Source organism: Entelurus aequoreus, linkage group LG12, assembly GCF_033978785.1.
Source record: "Entelurus aequoreus isolate RoL-2023_Sb linkage group LG12, RoL_Eaeq_v1.1, whole genome shotgun sequence".
In the NCBI taxonomy this organism is placed as follows: Eukaryota; Metazoa; Chordata; class Actinopteri; order Syngnathiformes; family Syngnathidae; genus Entelurus; species Entelurus aequoreus.
In genome coordinates, this window is record NC_084742.1 from 22,890,440 (window position 1) to 22,908,938 (window position 18,499).

Genomic DNA, 18,499 nt, shown 5'->3' on the forward strand with positions numbered 1-18,499 from the left:
TGATTGTTGCTGGTATTTATATAACTAATTGTTAAATTTTTATACTAAATAAAATATTAATTGTACTGTATTATATTACATTATTATTAAAAATTATTATAAAATCTAATAAAATAAATACATTTGAATGTAATAAAATAATATTGTTATTATATTGTTTATTTCAAAAATACTAATACAAAGACAGTCAAACACAAATACAAACAGACGGAGTAGCCATTGACATAGTGAATAAAAACACATTTCTTGGTGTTAAAATAAATGACAAAACGAGCTGGAAATGTCTTCTTAAAGGCCTACTGAAATGATTTTTTTTTATTTAAACGGGGCTAGCAGATCCATTCTATGTGTCATACTTGATCATTTTGCAATATTGCCATATTTTTGCTGAAAGGATTTAGTAGAGAACATCGACGATAAAGTTAGCAACTTTTGGTCGCTGATAAAAAAAGCCTTGCCTGTACCGGAAGTAGCGTGACGTCAAAGGTTGAAAGGCTCCTCACATTTCCCCATTGTTTTCAATGCAGCGAGAGCGATTCGGACCGAGAAACCGACGATTACCCCATTAATTTGAGCCAGGATGAAAGATTTGTGGATGAGGAATGTGAGAGTGAAGGACTAGAGTGCAGTGCAGGACGCATCTTTTTTCGCTCTGACCGTAACTTAGGTACAAGCTGGCTCATTGGATTCCACACTCTCTCCTTTTTCTATTGTGGATCACGGATTTGTATTTTAAACCACCTCTTGAAAATGAGAGTCAAGAACGCGAAATGGACATTCACAGTGACTTTTATCTCCACGACAATACATCGGTGAAACACTTTAGCTACGGAGCTAACGTGATAGCATCGGGCTTAACTGCATATAGAAACAAAAGAAATAAGCCTATGACTGGAAGGATAGACAGAAAATCAACAATACTATTAAACCATGGACCTGTAAATACACGGTTAATGCTTTCCAGCTTGGCGAAGCTTAACAATGCTGTTGCTAACAACGCCACTGAAGCTAACTTAGCTACGGGACCTCACAGAGCTATGCTAAAAACATTAGCTATCCACCTACGCCAGCCAGCCCTCATCTGCTCATCAACACCCGTGCTCACCTGCGTTCCAGCGATCGACGGTGCGACGAAGGACTTCACCCGATCATCCGTGCGGTCGGCGGCTAGCGTCGGATAGCGCGTCTGCTATCCAAGTCAAGGTCTTCCTGGTTGTGTTTTGGCTGGAGCCAGCCGCAAATACACCGATCCCACCTACAACTTTCTTCTTTGTAGTCTTCATTGTTCATTAAACAAATTGCAGTTTGCAAATACATCAAAGATGCTATTTTAATCCATTTCTAATGGATAAAGCTTTGGCCTGGACAAGAGGTCATCAGGCTCTCTCTGCCGCTTCTCCCAACCTACGAACAGCTGTTTTCCTCGAGTGACCTCTCAATCCGACCTTTGTCATCAGATTCCACACAGATTGAGCAGGGAATCCTCGACATCCAACTTCCACTGTCATGGAAGTTGGATGTCGAGGATTCCCTGCTCAATCTTTCTTATTTGCAGTCTCCATTGTCCATTAAACAAATTGCAAAAGATTCACCAACACAGATGTCCAGAATACTGTGGAATTTTGAGATGAAAACAGAGCTGTTTGTATTGGATTCAATGTGTCCGCATTCTTCCGTTTCAACGATTGACGTCACGCGCATACGTCATCATACATAGACGTTTTCAACCGGAAGTTTAGCGGGAAATTTAAAATTGCACTTTATAAGTTAACCCGGCCGTATTGGCATGTGTTGCAATGTTAAGATTTCATCATTGATATATAAACTATCAGACTGCGTGGTCGGTAGTAGTGGGTTTCAGTAGGCCTTTAAGTACATAAGGTGAAAGAAATGTCAATAAATATTTCAATAATGAATCAAGCAAAATACATTCTAAACCATAACTCTCAATGTCCTCTACTGCTCTCTAATGTTATCATATCTGACGTATTGTGTAGAAATGTGAGGAAATAACTACCAAAGTACGCTTAACAAATGTATTAGTAAGTGTTTTGCAACAGAGAAGGGGTAAGATTAAATAAGCTCTTTCTTCCTACTCGTTTTTGGACATGTTTAATTGTAAAACTATAAATATGTAATGTACCACCAAGTAACCTTATGAGCATGTACAAAATAAAATCAAACAATGACTAATATATTTGACTTCTTTTATAAATGAATGTGTTTATTATATATGATCTACCTTGATAGGGATGACGGTGAGCGCCATGAAGGATGGCCTGGGGATGCTGATCCGCAGCATCATTCACGGCGGCTCCATCAGCCGGGACGGGCGCCTCGGGGTGGGCGACCTAATTCTGGCCATCAACGGGGAGCCCACAGCCAACATGACCAACGCCCAGGCCCGTGCCATGCTTCGCCGGCACTCTCTCATCGGGCCAGACTTAGAGTAAGAGATCAATGTTTGCACCAGTTATAATTAAACCTTGGCAAAAACTGTAATATTGACTAACAGTGGGATTAAATTATATGATGAGTGGGTTTTGCTTGCTAAACTAAACAAGGCAGTGTTGTTAAACTCTGGTGCATACATAAACAATCCTTCACGTTCTAGATCCGCACCCAAGGATGATCTGTGCCCGTTTTATGTGTGAGTATGACTAACCGACCTGATCTATCTAAATTCTAAATTAGGGTAAGACTTGAATACCATACTAATTTTTATTTCAACACTATCTTCCATCTTTTCTTTCTAAACCTCTGAACGAACTGCCGCCACTGCATGTCTTTCTGAATAAAAGTGGTACCTCAATTTACGAGTATTTGGAGATACACGCTGTCTCTTGGCTTAAAGTTGCCAGCATACATTTGAGCAACAAGCATCCCTGCTGCTGGAAGTAATCGTCCACAGCCTGCCTTCCAACCACCGGAACTGAGAACATGAGTGAAAGGGAGAGAGAAAACACGGGCAACACCCACCGAATCGGAAAAACAAACAATTAAAATCCTGCTGTGTAGTAGACTCTACAAAACAATCCAAACTCAGCACTCTGTCAGCACCACTCCTAAGCAGAATTCAGCCTCCACACCAAAACAACATCCAAACAGGGGACATTTATCCATTAAAATTTGGAGAAGCTGCCGAATGGTCTGCACGATGTGTTTCAGTTCGTTCTTTTCTCCTGACTAAAAACTGGACACTCAAGTATTAGCCTTGCTCACTGGGTCTGATGCAGACACAGTACATGTCTGTTGTTGTCAACTCTGAACTCTCGGTCCATCACAATTCCTATTGTTGAAGAAGATGACACTGAATTATTACGGTCCCCAAGGTAAACGCTATGCAATATTTTTACATTATTTCTAGTGCTGTCAAAAGATTATTTTTTGGAAATCAGATTAATTACACTTTTGAATTTGGATTAGTCATCATTAATGGCAGGTTATTACCAGCTTGCATAATTGACTAAAAAAGAGCCCAAAATTTGGACACAAATGCAATTTTATTGTCAGAATGTTATACTGGCATATTTTTTTATGTGTTACTTGAATGCACATAATTTATTTGCTCGAAACTTAGTAAAAGTTTCATGTAAAGTCCAGTCTGGGTGTATTTTGAAGTGAAATTTAACGCCAGGCACATCAGTCGGGCTCTCCTCACTCATCTTTTTGTTGCATTACATATACATTACCTGATTTACTGATCTTACAACAACACATGCCGCCTTTCAAGTAACCAACCACGGTTAAGGTAAAGGAGCATGAACAGTAAAAACAAATTGCGGGATTAATTTGCGTGTATACAGTACATAATTACTCGTGATTAATCACATTAGTTTATTTTTGACAACCCAAATTATTACTCAAAAGTACTGTAGTTGTTTGTAGTGCATTATAATGTATTGCTTTTCAAACAATATTTATTATCCAAAAGTTCATTTGTTTTTTTTAAAAGGCATTTCACGTGTTAAAATTGTGCTGTTCTGAGATAGCCAAGCACAGATTAAATTTATTTCAGTTCATTGAAATGGTCGCCACTGATTTGAGATACAAGTTTTTTGAGTTACTAACTCGGTCGTGTAACCAATTGAACTCTTAAGTTGAGGTACCACTGTACTTTATGTGATATTCTTAATGGCATCATGGGTCTAAATGTCAGGTAATTTTGAACCTTTCTTTTTGAGAAGTGGTATGATAATATGATGAACAGTAATTGGGTGCAAAAGTTGTAATTATTTTGGAAATTACACCAGGTCAAAATTCTACATAGGGGCCCAAATGTATACGAACACCTCCACTAATAGTTGGTGCCCCTTACTCATCAACCAGGTGCTTATTGTATGCATCAACAAGCTTCTAGTATAATTTTGGCTGAAAATTTGACTGCCCTTTTTGACAGAATTAAACAGGTGGTTTTCCAGGCACAGACTGGCTTTTAAGCATAAATCACAAATGTTCAATAAGATTGATATCTGGGCTTTGGGAAGGCCATTCCAGAAGCTTAGTGTTTGCCCGCTTTATCCATTTCAAAAATGGTTTTGATCTACAATTGGGATCATTGTCTTCTGGAACACCCGATTGTGTCCAAGTTTCAGCCGTCGAGCTGTTGATTTGAGGGTTATGTTGCCATAGAAACACTTTCACTTGCAGTTAGCAAGTTTCACTTTGACAAAATGCTTTTTGTAGAAATCTGCAAACTTCTTGGCATCATTCTAGCTGAATATTTTAACACTCTGCTTGGCAGAATTTGTGGTTTAAAACTGGTTTCCTGGCACAAACCCAGCTTTCTACAGATGTAGGCGGGTTCAAGTCTGGGCTGTGGAAAGGCCCATCCAGAACTTTAAGCCTACTTTACACTTCCCAAAACCAGTTTTGATCAAGCCGTTGATTTGAGGTTCATGCTGCCAAAGAGAAATCAGCTGCAGTCAGTCATAATCATTAACAATGAGTTAATTGGGTCTTGGGTCTTGTCAAGTTAAAGACATTCTGGAAACATCAGCACTGATTATAATAACATTGAGAGGGCTGAATATCAGTACAATACAGTAAGCTACAATATACGTATATCACCTTTTAAACCTGTGTTAAAATTAGAAAGTCTGAAATACATATAAACTTGTTTACGTTGTATTATTATTTCACTGTGCAAAAAATGGTTCGGGTTAATCATAAGAGAATGAAAATTGTCATAACAATTTTGAGAGTCAGTGTACTGTTGTTGTATTACCATTCCATCTTGTTAAAACAACGGTTCAAATAAATCAAGACCAAAAATTAGTGTGACATTCAAGCCCATGATGAGTGCATGCATGTACATGAACTGTATATTGATTGAAATAGTTTATCAATGTATTTATGTTTGTGTTTAGCATCACATACGTCCCTGCTGAGTATCTGGATGAGTACAAGAACAGCTTGGAGCAAGCCACAGGCAATGTCTTCTCTGAACCACCACCGCTAATTCCAGCTCCAAAGTATGTTCTGTCCAGCTTAAAATAAAATGGAGTGGTGTTTTTTTAGTAAAACTGGACCATTGTTTAAGTATCTTCCATTGTAATTATAGGGATGTTCCTAACCTTCCAGAGCGGGAAGACGGCGAAGGGGAGGAGAGCGTGACTCATAGCAACTGGAGCCAAACTCGGCTGTGAGTACAGTACATCAATTCACAATCTGTTATGGATTTTTAAAGGGTATAGAATTTTGTTATTTAAATGTATGTATTTTTGATTTAGTTTTAAATTGTTTTTATTTTACAGTGCCAATTATTACTATTACTACTCAGACTATAGTGTAGTAATGTAGTAGGAGTCAAAATAGTAATGTAATTTAGTTAATCTTAAGAGGTTATCTTTACAGTGGTACCCTGGTTTTCGTTATTAATCCGTTGTAAACGGTCAAAAACCAAAACTATTTTTCCATTAGGTGATCATGTAAATCAAATTAATCGATTTCAAACACCTACATTTATTTTTTATCATCACTTTAGTATTTACTGCACAGTGGGGCGTCGTGGTTTGGTTTGTACAGCGGCCGCGCCAGCAACTTGACGGTTCCAGGTGGGACACACCTCCTGTGGAGGTGTGTCCCATTTCCTTGTTATAGCCTTTTTACTTGTTGTCAACAGGATCTTAGTGTATGTCCTTTGCTTGTACACTTTCTTCATCTATATTTTCCAAGTTACATCATTGCAGCTGACCTAGGGATCCTTACAGTATATCCAGGAATTATCAACAATACATTATAATGTATATAATTGTACTAAATTGCAGTACCACATTTCCAAAAAATATGTGCATTGTCTACTTCCATTTCTCCCCACCCTCTTCAACAAAGTATATTACAAACCCCGTTTCCATATGAGTTGGGAAATTGTGTTAGATGTAAATATAAACGGAATACAATGATTTGCAAATCCTTTTCAACCCATATTCAATTGAATGCACTACAAAGACAAGATATTTGATGTTCGAACTCATAAATTTAATTTTTTTTTTGCAAATAATAATTAACTTAGAATTTCATGGCTGCAACACGTGCCAAAGTAGTTGGGAAAGGGCATGTCCACCACTGTGTTACATGGTGTTTCCTTTTAACAACACTCAGTAAACGTTTGGGAACTGAGGAGACACATTTTTTAAGCTTCTCAGGTGGAATTGTTTCCCATTCTTGCTTGATGTACAGCTTAAGTTGTTCAACAGTCCGGGGGTCTCCGTTGTGGTATTTTAGGCTTCATAATTCGCCACACATTTTCAATGGGAGACAGGTCTGGACTACAGGCAGGCCAGTCTAGTACCCGCACTCTTTTACTACGAAGCCACGCTGTTGTAACACATGGCTTGGCATTGTCTTGCTGAAATAAGCAGGGGCGTCCATGGTAACGTTGCTTGGATGGCAACATATGTTGCTCCAAAACCTGTATGTACCTTTCAGCATTAATGGCGCCTTCACAGATGTGTAAGTTACCCATGTCTTGGGCACTAATACACCCCCATAACATCACAGATGCTGGCTTTCCAACTTTGCGCCTATAACAATCCAGATGGTTCTTTTCCTCTGTGGTCCGGAGGACACGACGTCCACAGTTTCCAAAAACAATTTGAAATGTGGACTCGTCAGACCACAGAACACTTTTCCACTTTGTATCAGTCCATCTTAGATAAGCTCAGGCCCAGCGAAGCCGGCGGCGTTTCTGGGTGTGGTTGATAAACGGTTTTCGCCTTGCATAGGAGAGTTTTAACTTGCACTTACAGATGTAGCGACCAACTGTAGTTACTGACAGTGGGTTTCTGAAGTGTTCCTGAGCCCATGTGGTGATATCCTTTACACGCTGATGTCGCTTGTTGATGCAGTACAGCCTGAGGGATCGAAGGCTTAGCTGCTTACGTGCAGTGATTTCTCCAGATTCTCTGAACCGTTTGATGATGATATTACGGACCGTAGATGGTGAAATCCCTAAATTCCTTGCAATAGCTGGTTGAGATAGGTTTTTCATAAACTGTTCAACAATTTGCTCACGTATTTGTTGACAAAGTGGTGACCCTCGACCCATCCTTGTTTGTGAATGACTGAGCATTTCATGGAATCTACTTTTATACCTAATCATGGCACCCACCTGTTCCCAATTTGCCTGTTCACCTGTGGGATGTTCCAAATAAATGATAAATGATAAATGGGTTATACTTGTATAGCGCTTTTCTACCTTCAAGGTACTCAAAGCGCTTTGACGGTATTTCCACATTCACCCATTCACACACACATTCACACACTGATGGCGGGAGCTGCCATGCAAGGCGCTAACCAGCAGCCATCAGGAGCAAGGGTGAAGTGTCTTGCCCAAGGACACAACGGACGTGACTAGGATGGTTGAAGGTGGGGATTGAACCCCAGTAACCAGCAACCCTCCGATTGCTGGCCCGGCCACTCTACCAACTTCGTGTTTGATGAGCATTCCTCAACTTTATCAGTATTTATTGCCACCTTTCCCAACTTCTTTGTCACGTGTTGCTGGCATCAAATTCTAAAGTTAATGATTATTTGCAAAAAAAATTGTTTTTATCAGTATGAACATCAAATATGTTGTCTTTGTAACATATTCAACTGAATATGGGTTGAAAATGATTTGCAAATCATTGTATTCCGTTTATATTTACATCTAACACAATTTCCCAACTCAAATGGAAACGGGGTTTGTATTATGTAATAGTTTACTTTTGATTGTGACGCATGGGTCGGCAATAATTGGCATGTTCCCAAAATGCAGAAAAGCCGAGATAGCAGCGTACAGGTAAAAAGTATTTAATATGATGACAAAAACAAAAGGCGAGTGCCGCTAAGGGAAAGGCACACCATAGGGAATGCTACGCAAAACGAAACTAAACTGGACAGGCTACAAGGTAAACAATAACGGGATGCTGGAGCACAGCAAAAACATATTCGCAAGACGTGCGTCCACATCCAATAACCAACATGACAAAGTCCCGACAAAAAAGGCTGGCATTAGCACAACTTAAATAGTCTTGATTGCTAACACAAAGCAGGTGCGGGGAATAGCGCTCAAAGGCAGGCGTGAAGGTGCTGCAGGAAACACAAAAACGAAAGTGCCACCAAAGTAAAAGCACAAGACAGAAACTAAGCCACTAAACAAAGGAAAACACCAACAAACTCAAAATAAAACATGATCTGGTATGAACAGATCATAATAGGTGTTTTATATTCTTTCTGGAGAACTCTCACCACAAGTTGATGGATGTATTGTGAATGTTCAACATGTTTAACCATTCTTCATCTGTGGTTTTAATTTGAAATTTTGATTCTCTCCAGCCTGTCGGCTAAGTGTTTTGCTTTAGGTTGCAAACAAAAATGTAGGTAATGATGAGACTCCTCACCACTAGTTAAGCGTAGCAAATGTCACAGTGAACCCTGTAAGATCCAAGCAAAACATCTGTGTCTCACTCGATACCTCGATAGCTCTAGCGAGCAAACACAGAACTTTGTTTTTCCAACCACGGGAACCAAGAAAGCGAGTGTGAAGGACAGTGCGGAGAAGAAGATACAGCTGATAGTCACTCAATTAAATAAAGAAATAATCAAAAACATGACCGACCGTGTTTCCGACTTGTTGAGGCAGTTTGAGCGTCTCACTGTTATTCTGCACCATACTGAATAAATAAACTGCATAAAAACATAAAGGGAACATTTAAAGGCCTACTGAAACCCACTACTACCGACGACGCAGTTTGATAGTTTATATATCAATGATGAAATCTTAACATTGCAACACATGTCAATACGGCCGGGTTAACTTATAAAGTGCAATTTTAAATTTCCTGCTAAACTTCCGGTTGAAAACGTCTATGTATGATGACGTATGCGCGTGACGTCAATGGTTGAAACGGAAGTATGCAGACACATTGAATCCAATACAAAAAGCTCTGTTTTCATCTCAAAATTCCACAGTATTCTGGACATCTGTGTTGGTGAATCTTTTGCAATTTGTTTAATGAACAATGAAGACTGCAAAGAAGAAAGTTGTAGGTGGGATCTGTGTATTAGCGGCTGGCTCCAGCAACACAAGCAGGAGGACTTTGACTTGGATAGCAGACGCGCTATCCGACGCTAGCCGCTGACCGCACGGATGATCGGGTGAAGTCCTTCATCGCACCGTCGATCGCTGGAACGCAGGTGAGCACGGGTGTTGATGAGCAGATGAGGGCTGGCTGGCGTTGGTGGATAGCTAATGTTTTTAGCATAGCTCTGTGAGGTCCCGTTGCTAAGTTAGCTTCAATGGCGTCGTTAGCAACAACATTGTTCAGCTTCGCCAAGCTGGAAAGCATTAACCGTGTATTTACATGTCCATGGTTTAATAGTATTGTCGATTTTCTGTCTATCCTTCCAGTCAGAGGCTTATTTCTTTTGTTTCTATATGCAGTTAAGCCTGATGCTATCACGTTAGCTCCGTAGCTAAAGTGTTTCGCCGATGTATTGTCGTGAAGATAAAAGTCACTGTGAATGTCCATTTCGCATTCTCGACTCTCATTTTCAAGAGGATATAGTATCCGAGGTGGTTTAAAATACAAATCCGTGATCCACAATAGAAAAAGGAGAGAGTGTGGAATCCAATGAGCCAGCTTGTACCTAAGTTACGGTGAGAGCGAAAAAAGATGCATCCTGCACTGCACTCTAGTCCTTCACTCTCACGTTCCTCATCCACAAATCTTTCATTCTGGCTCAAATTAATGGGGTAATCGTCGCTTTCTCGGTCCGAATCGCTCTCGCTGCATTGAAAACAATGGGGAAATGTGAGGAGCCTTTCAACCTCTGACGTCACGCTACTTCCGGTACAGGCAAGGCTTTTTTTATCAGCGACCAAAAGTTGCGAACTTTATCGTCGACGTTCTCTACTAAATCCTTTCAGCAAAAATATGGCAATATCGTGAAATGATCAAGTATGACACATAGAATGGATCTGCTATCCCCGTTTAAATAAACATTTTTTATTTCAGTAGGCCTTTAACACAATGTAACTCCAAGTCAATCGCACTTCTGTGAAATCAAACCGTCCACTTAGGAAGCAACACTGATTGACATTTCACATGCTTTTGTGTAAATGGAATAGACAGCCTGTAGTGTGTTTTTCCACTTTAATTTTGAGTGTGACTCCAAACCCAGACCTCAATGGGTTAAATAATTTGATTTTCATTTAGAACTTTTGTGTGATTTTGTTGTCAGCACATTCAACTATGTAAAAAACAAAGTATTTAATAAGAATATTTCATTCATTCAGATCTAGAATGTGTTATTTTACTTTTCCCTTAATTTTTTTTTAGCAGGTTTGAGCAGTTTATATATATATGTATATATATGTATGTATGTATATATATATATATATATATATATATATATATATATATATATATATATATATATATATATATATGTATATATATATATATATATGTATATATATATATATATATATATATATATATATATGTTTATATATATATATATATATATATATATATATATGTTTATATATATATATATACATATATATATATATGTTTATATATATATATATATATATATATATATATATATATATGTATGTACTGTATATATGTGTGTGTGTACCTCTGTAGGTGTGCATCAAATGGTTTTTATGAAAATGTATATAATTTAATATTAGTATTTTACTTTATTATTATTGTTAATAAGAGTTTTAATTTACACCATCAGCATTTTAACGTACTACTACCAATAATAATAATAATTATAGTAATGATAACAATAATAATAGTAGTAAATATTGATATTGATATGATATATTATTATAGTAGTTATTGATTCATGTTATCAATAGTTTTTTTTTAATCTTTATTTGTTTACCTATTGTATGACATATTTTCTATAAAATAATATAATAATAAATATAGCTATTCAATAAAAAAATATATATATATAGTTACATTCGTTATGTGTGTTTTTATTATTTGGATTCAGTATTCATTTATCTCAATACTAGTGTAATTGTTATTGATTTACTATATTTTCAATTTTTATTGATTGATTTATATTTTAATACTATTAATAATCATAAAAACTAAGAACCTACAAGCGACAGTCTTGGACGTCCTGACAGCAGCCCAACAGAAGTCATTTTAAACCAGAAGAACGTTAATTAGAGTAAAGGCACCACAGTGGAAAATGCTAGGTGTTGACTTTACTACCTACCTCCTCAGGGTGGCGCTCTTCAGGCAGCCCGGCAAGTCTCTGGGCATCAGCATTGTAGGGGGACGTGGGATGGGCAGTCGTCTTAGCAACGGCGAGGTGATGAGGGGCATTTTTATCAAGCATGTCCTGGAGGACAGTCCTGCTGGACACAACGGCACTTTAAAGACTGGAGACAGGATTGTTGAGGTATTTTTTCTTTTTAAGTTCCACTTCTTCAAGCTTAAAGTGCTATAGAGTGATGCTACCTGATGTCTCCTGTCAGGTGGACAGCGTGGACTTGAGAGAGGCCAGTCATGAGGAGGCAGTGGAGGCCATACGCAATGCAGGCAACCCCGTGTCCTTCTTGGTGCAGAGTATCATCCACAAGCCCAGGGTAAGCCTGAATACCAATTATTGCTTGTATTCCGACAAGTTAGCAAAAAATCCAACTATGCAATGGAATAGATCCCTAAACTTTATCCAAACAAAAAATATTTGTCGAATGATCAAGGGTTATTCGTCGGTGCGGTTCCCAAATCATATCAAACTATCGCGTGCTCCAAACATCATTCTACACGACAAAACAGATGAAAACTTGGTAAAGCATGGAGGTCTACAACTTCTTTGTGTGTGGCTGGGTCAAGGAAATTGGAATCAAGACTTTCCTGGATTAATATGCATGGTTTATGCTCGGGTAAGGTTGCATTTCATGATTTAACTTTGCGTCTTCTGCTATGTTTGTTGCCTTGTTATTGTTGTTGCACACGCCGTTTACGAGTACACATGTTTTTACCCATCTTTATCAAAATATGACGATAGATGTCAACATTGTGTATGTGCTGAAAGCTTCATTTATGATTGTTGCCTTTGGTTTTGCTCACTATTCATTTATTTTATTTAGACTCACCAAGTTGGTGCTTTATAGAACACTAGTAGCAAAAATGTGTCTTAAAAAATAAAAATAATATCAGGATAGTACTTACACGGTAAACACTAAACGTTAAAAGTATATCAAACAAACCTTTAACGGAGTGGTCACTGCAAACTTGTGCATTCTTTGACTCTGCTCCCTTGGACTGCAGTGTGTGGTACTTTTGTCGTCTTTTTTCGTAAAATTTTGCACTATTCTGCCATTCTTGATATCCTTTTGAAGAACTCTGAAGAAATGTTTATCCTTTTTGCGATTTAAACGGTCCATACAGCAGAAAACAACGCAAGCATAGGGCATTTTTCTTCAAGAAAGTCTAAATGTTGCCTCGTACCCATTGAGAACAAATGCTGGCTTGACCATCATTCAATGAGCCGGATGTGAGCCGGACGTGAGGTCATTTTGAATCCAAGCAATTAGACAGTAGAATATTCTTATACTACATTGTGTTGTACAGTGTGCATCGGCAGCTGTGGCAGAGACCACAGAGGACAATGCAGTATCTGTACTGAGAGACAAGAAGGACAAGGTTGGTGACATCAAACGTGGTCTTCATTTAATAAATTTTTTTGTATTGACAACTGTGTGTCTATAGTTGTTTTGTCATTGTCTAAAGTTGTGGTTGTGTCCTCTTCTCTGTAGGAGGCTGACAGTCACAGTAGACTTGTCCTGCGCCTCTCCCCAACTAACCCTTTCACTCCTACCCCGTTTAAGGTTTGTGTATCTCTGTTGTGGTTTTCATTTTAGTGTTCCTATTGTGTGCGTGTGCATGTGTGTGTGTGTGTGCAAGTGTGCGTGCACGCGTTCGTACAGTATGTGTGTGAGTGTGTATGTGTGTGCATGTAGTAGGTGTAGTGCAGTGTCCAAGCATGTTTGTCAATGTTTGTCTTCCTCAAATCACCACATGTAATTGTTGTTTGTCCCCTGTGCCATTTTAAGTACATTAAAAAAAAAGAATGCTTGTCAAAACACTAGTCAAAGATCCTATATGTGACAAGAACACTTGTTTTTAAGAACCTACTGCAAAAATGTTAGTCAAAGATCCTCTCGAATGACTGCAGCCTTACTTTCAATCAGCCAGACCATAAATCAAGCCCATCAGCTCCTCTCGCCAAGTGTATTGATCTCAAACAAACCAAAAAAAAGTGTCACCTTTTGCTAGTAATATTGTTTTTCAAACAGGCGAAAAAGCATGAGACAAAGAATGTCCCAGTCGGCGGCAGTGGAGTTGTTGCCCTGCCGGTGGTGCCGCACGTCGGTGAGACGGACACCGACGAGCTGACGGAGATCCCGGGCTGGCCTTTGGAAGATGCTCAGGAGGGGAACAATGAGGAAGAAGAAGAGGTTGATGAGTTTGGATACAGCTGGAGTGAGTACATTGTTATTATTATTATCTGCTGATAAGTTTGCCTCGTTACAAAGATACCTATATTTATTGTAACAGAGACACAGAATGTAAATAAAATAATAATATAAGGCTATTGAATACATGTAATATATGTTGTATATGAATAACTGTGCATTAGATTGAGGCAAATAGGTGCTTGATCCCCTTCCAACCAGGAGAACTTTTTTGTCTATGAAGCACAAAAATTAGAAAAGTAGTCCAAGGCCCAGTTTACACCGCACACCAAATCTGATTTTTTTGCCCTCAAGTGACACATATCAGATTTTTTTCCCAGTTTAAACGCTTCAAATTGCTTCAAATCTGATCTTTTGGCATCCGATTCAGGCCACACCAGGAAGTAGTCCAAATCTGATGGAAATCTGATCTTTTCAAATGTGACTTCAGTCTTAACGCAATGCTACGTGATTCCGACCCGCATGTGACTTTTTAGTCATCTTTTGGCGAGCTACTTCACTCTTGGGAAAGATGCAGCCCGCCAGCAGAAGTGGATACTTTATCACAACATCTGGTTTCGGTGAGCAGTCTATTTTTGAAGGCCGAATTTTCGGTGCATCACTTGTCAATAGTGCGCAAAAAATAGGCTATATGTAAAATATGAATGTATATTTTGATTACGAAGAAATAGCAATTGTTGAAGGACCGGAATTGACACTGTGGCGTTTTTGCTTACAAGTGAGTTGAAAAATAAAGCTAATGTTGATCCACGCTGATGTCCGTGCCTCCTCTACTTAACAGCCAAATATATTAAACTGTATACACTACCGTTCAAAAGTTTGGGGTTAATTTAATTTCACGTTAAAAACACTAATTTTAATGTGTGGCAACTTTTATTTTATTTTGTAGCAGTAGCGACTTCCTCGTTCATTTACGGAATCCGGTCAACTTCCTTTGTTTTCACTTTATCTAAACTGCGCATGCTAATGACGTTGAGGCCACACTGGAGCCTGATAAAGATCATGTTTTACTTGCAGTATAAACGGTCAGCAGGAAAAAAATCTAATTTAAAAAAAATTCAATTCGGGTCACTTTGGCCTGCAGTGTAATGTAGCAAGGACCTCAGGGACAATATTGTAGACCTGCACAAGACTGGAATTGACTACAAGATCACCAGCAAGAAGCTTGGTGAGAGAGGAACCAATCTTGATGCAAAAATTGATAGATGAAGAACAAATACAAGATAATGGTGTCTACGATGTCCCCCTGCACAAGAAGACACCTGTACAGGTCTGTGTAAAGTTTTACAATCAATGACTCCCACAAGGTTTGGGAGAATGTGATGTGGTCACATGAGACCAAAATGTAGCTTTTTGGCATTGATGTGGAATGGTGAATATGCATTGCTACTATCAAACATGGACGTTGAATGTACTATGTACTGTAAATGTACCATAGGATCATGGAACAGAAACTCCTGGCCTCAGCTTGAACACTGACGTGGATTGGTCAACCTGCATGACAATGACCCAAATATACGGCCAAAGCAACAAAGTAGGGGCTCAAAGAGAAGCTTGAGTGGCCCTAAATCCACTTTAAAAATCTGTGGAGCGAGCTGAAACTTGGCTTTGAAACCAGAAACCTTCAGGATTTGGAGCATATCTTTAAAAAGGAGTGGACATAAATCCATACAAAAATATATGCAGCCTTGATTACCAACTACAAGGAACGTCTGACTGCTTCTTCCATTTAAATATGTATGGTATTAAAAAAATACATTATAAATGTTAATATGAAACAATATAGCCTTGTAATTCAATAATAAAGTTGTTTGAACCAAATTAAGAACATCTAAGATATCCCCCTTCAAAAATACAAAATGGTTTGTTCCACTTGACAAAATATAATACATTTATTTGTGGCAGCATAGGAGAAAGTTATGTATAAGTTTCATGTTTGCATCTCAATAACTGTGGTGCATTCAAAGACCCTCGATCAAAATTAGAAACAGTTTTTAAAGACGGGGTTACTTAACCCCCAACAGATGTACTACTAATAATATAATGTAAAATAATGATGTATTATTATAATTTGTATTATCCACCGATGATAATCTTATGTGTGAAAACTTAACAGATGTGTATTCAAATGTATTTACATTCATATTCTGACCACTTTAAATTGAATATTTTTTTTTTGTTTAAAAAAATAGTCTTTTTTTTCTTTTCTAAAACATCAAATTATTACAGGGGGCTTATCTAGATATGTTCTAGATGTATTAATCCCATCTTTAAAAACTCAAATAAACAAATAGAGGTTCTACGTGTGTTCTAAAACGGTGGCTTCAACCAAACCAATTCAGTAATAATTTTTTTAGTGCATGTAAACATACCAAGTGTGTGTGTATGGAGCGGTGACAATGAGGTTAGGTTGGAATGGGGGGCTGTGCCTCTGTAATAAGTTCTAAGTCACATTTTGCTTGAAGATCAAATACTTAATTTGTAAGCGTTTCTGGATACATTTTACACTGTCTTTGTTACAATGAAACTACCATAGAAAATATGGACTGTTCATATCTTCATACAGGCGTAAACGTACAAAATCAGTTGGATTCAAATGCCTTTTCTCCTTAATGTACATAAAACTATTACATATTCACTGTCTTACCTCTAATAAATCACTTGTAAATGATGACGATATCAGTATTGAAATGATGTTTCAGAGGACGTCATCCAGCGCTATGGTAGACTGCCAGGTGTCCTGCACATGATCGAGCTGGAGAAAGGCAAGACAGGACTGGGCCTCAGCCTGGCGGGCAACAGGGACCGCTCCCGCATGAGCGTGTTCGTGATCGGCATCGACTCAGCAGGGGCGGCTGGGGGGGACGGACGCATGCTAGTCGGGGATGAGCTACTGGAGGTAAGACACAGCCAACCCATTACATTTTTTGTTTAATTGTTTGGTTTAATTATTTGTCTTTCTCTAGATTAATGGGGAGGTCCTCTATGGCCACAGTCACCAGAATGCATCGGCCATTATCAAAAGCGCCCCGTCCAGAGTCAAAATCATCTTTATACGGTAAAACAGATAAGTGAAAAAAATATGACAATGTGTATGATTATATATAAATTATATTATATATATTGGGGTCTTTCTGTGTGGAGTTTGCATGTTCTCCCCATGACTGCATGGGTTCTCTCCGGGTACTCTGGCTTCCTCCCACCTCCAAAGAAAGACATGCAACTGGGGTTAGGCTAGTGTGTGAATGTGTGTGTGAATGTTGTCTGTCTGTGTTGGCCCTGCGATGAGGTGGCGACTAGTCCAGGGTGTACCCCGCCTTCCGCCCGAGTGCAGCTGGGATAGGCTCCAGCATCCCCGCAACCCAGAGAGGGACAAGTGATAGAAAATGGATAGATGGGTCTCTCCCTATTGTAATGTTATCAATATCCACGAGAAGAAGCATTTGTACTGGGGAAAGTTTATATATTTTACCAGGAAGATGAAGTGTTGTCAAATGACGGAAGAGTGTCTCCAAGTCTTCTTAGCACTATTGCCAGTCATGATTTCTGCTGGTCAAACGCTGGGCTGCCCTCTTGTGGAGGTGCTCTCCATGCTGCCATTCCTTGCCTACGTTAATGCACACTGCCCGGGCTTGTGGAAGTGCCCTGCATGTCTGGATGTCTGCTCCCATGCAAATACTTTGCCTTTTGTGTCCGCTGGCATTTGATTACCCAGTAAATGCACGAATCAAGAAACACTTCCTGTCTTTACGTGTAATGTGTACCGCATGGGAAGTCGGTACAGAACCGAAGGCTTCTTACCGAAAAATCAGTATGTAATGAAAATGAGTCACCTGTCCACTAAGCAAATGAATAGAGGTAGTACCAAGGAAAAGTGTTTTATCAAAAGCTGCGCCATTCCTCTATGGCAGTGGTTCTTAACCTGGGTTCGATCGAACCCTAGGGGTTCGGTGAGTCGGGCTCAGGGGTTCGGGGGAGGTTAAAACCCACCCGACTCAACGTGTAAATAAAAATGTCTCCCTATCGGCGTATTACGGATACGGCAACAGCAGAAGTCACACTGATTTGCAGGTGTGTAATTTGTTGTGAGTTTATGCACTGTGTTGGTGATGTTCATGCACGGTTCATTTTGTGCACCAGTAATAAAACATGGTAACACTTTAGTATGGGGAACATATTCACCATTAATTAGTTGCTTATTAACATGCAAATTAGTAACATATTGGCTCTTAGCTAGTCATTATTAAGTACTTATTAATGCCTTATTCGGCATGGCCTTATTATAACCCTAACCCTCTAACCCTGGCCCTAACCCTCTAACCCTAACCAAATAACTCTAAATTAAGTCTTTGTTACTTAGAATATGTTCCCCTAGTGTCCAAAAAAACTCTAAATTAAGTCTTTGTTATTTAGAATATGTTCCCCATACTAAAGTGTTACCAAAAACATATAACTTTGTCTTGAATTTGGAAAAAAAATACATTTTATTTTTTACTA

General features: G+C 38.8%; 1 protein-coding gene across 1 annotated transcript in view; it reads left to right on the forward strand.

The window, feature by feature from the left end:
• LOC133661773 (multiple PDZ domain protein) overlaps positions 1-18,499 on the forward strand; it is a 74,427-nt gene that overhangs the window by 41,527 nt on the left and 14,401 nt on the right. Inside the window, exons 22-32 of the mRNA XM_062065239.1 lie at positions 2,251-2,449; positions 2,615-2,650; positions 5,370-5,474; positions 5,564-5,644; positions 11,742-11,919; positions 11,996-12,106; positions 13,098-13,169; positions 13,283-13,354; positions 13,823-14,009; positions 16,705-16,901; positions 16,969-17,060. Of these exons, the coding sequence (XP_061921223.1) occupies positions 2,251-2,449; positions 2,615-2,650; positions 5,370-5,474; positions 5,564-5,644; positions 11,742-11,919; positions 11,996-12,106; positions 13,098-13,169; positions 13,283-13,354; positions 13,823-14,009; positions 16,705-16,901; positions 16,969-17,060 (1,330 nt within the window). The remainder of the gene's footprint in view (positions 1-2,250; positions 2,450-2,614; positions 2,651-5,369; positions 5,475-5,563; positions 5,645-11,741; positions 11,920-11,995; positions 12,107-13,097; positions 13,170-13,282; positions 13,355-13,822; positions 14,010-16,704; positions 16,902-16,968; positions 17,061-18,499) is intronic.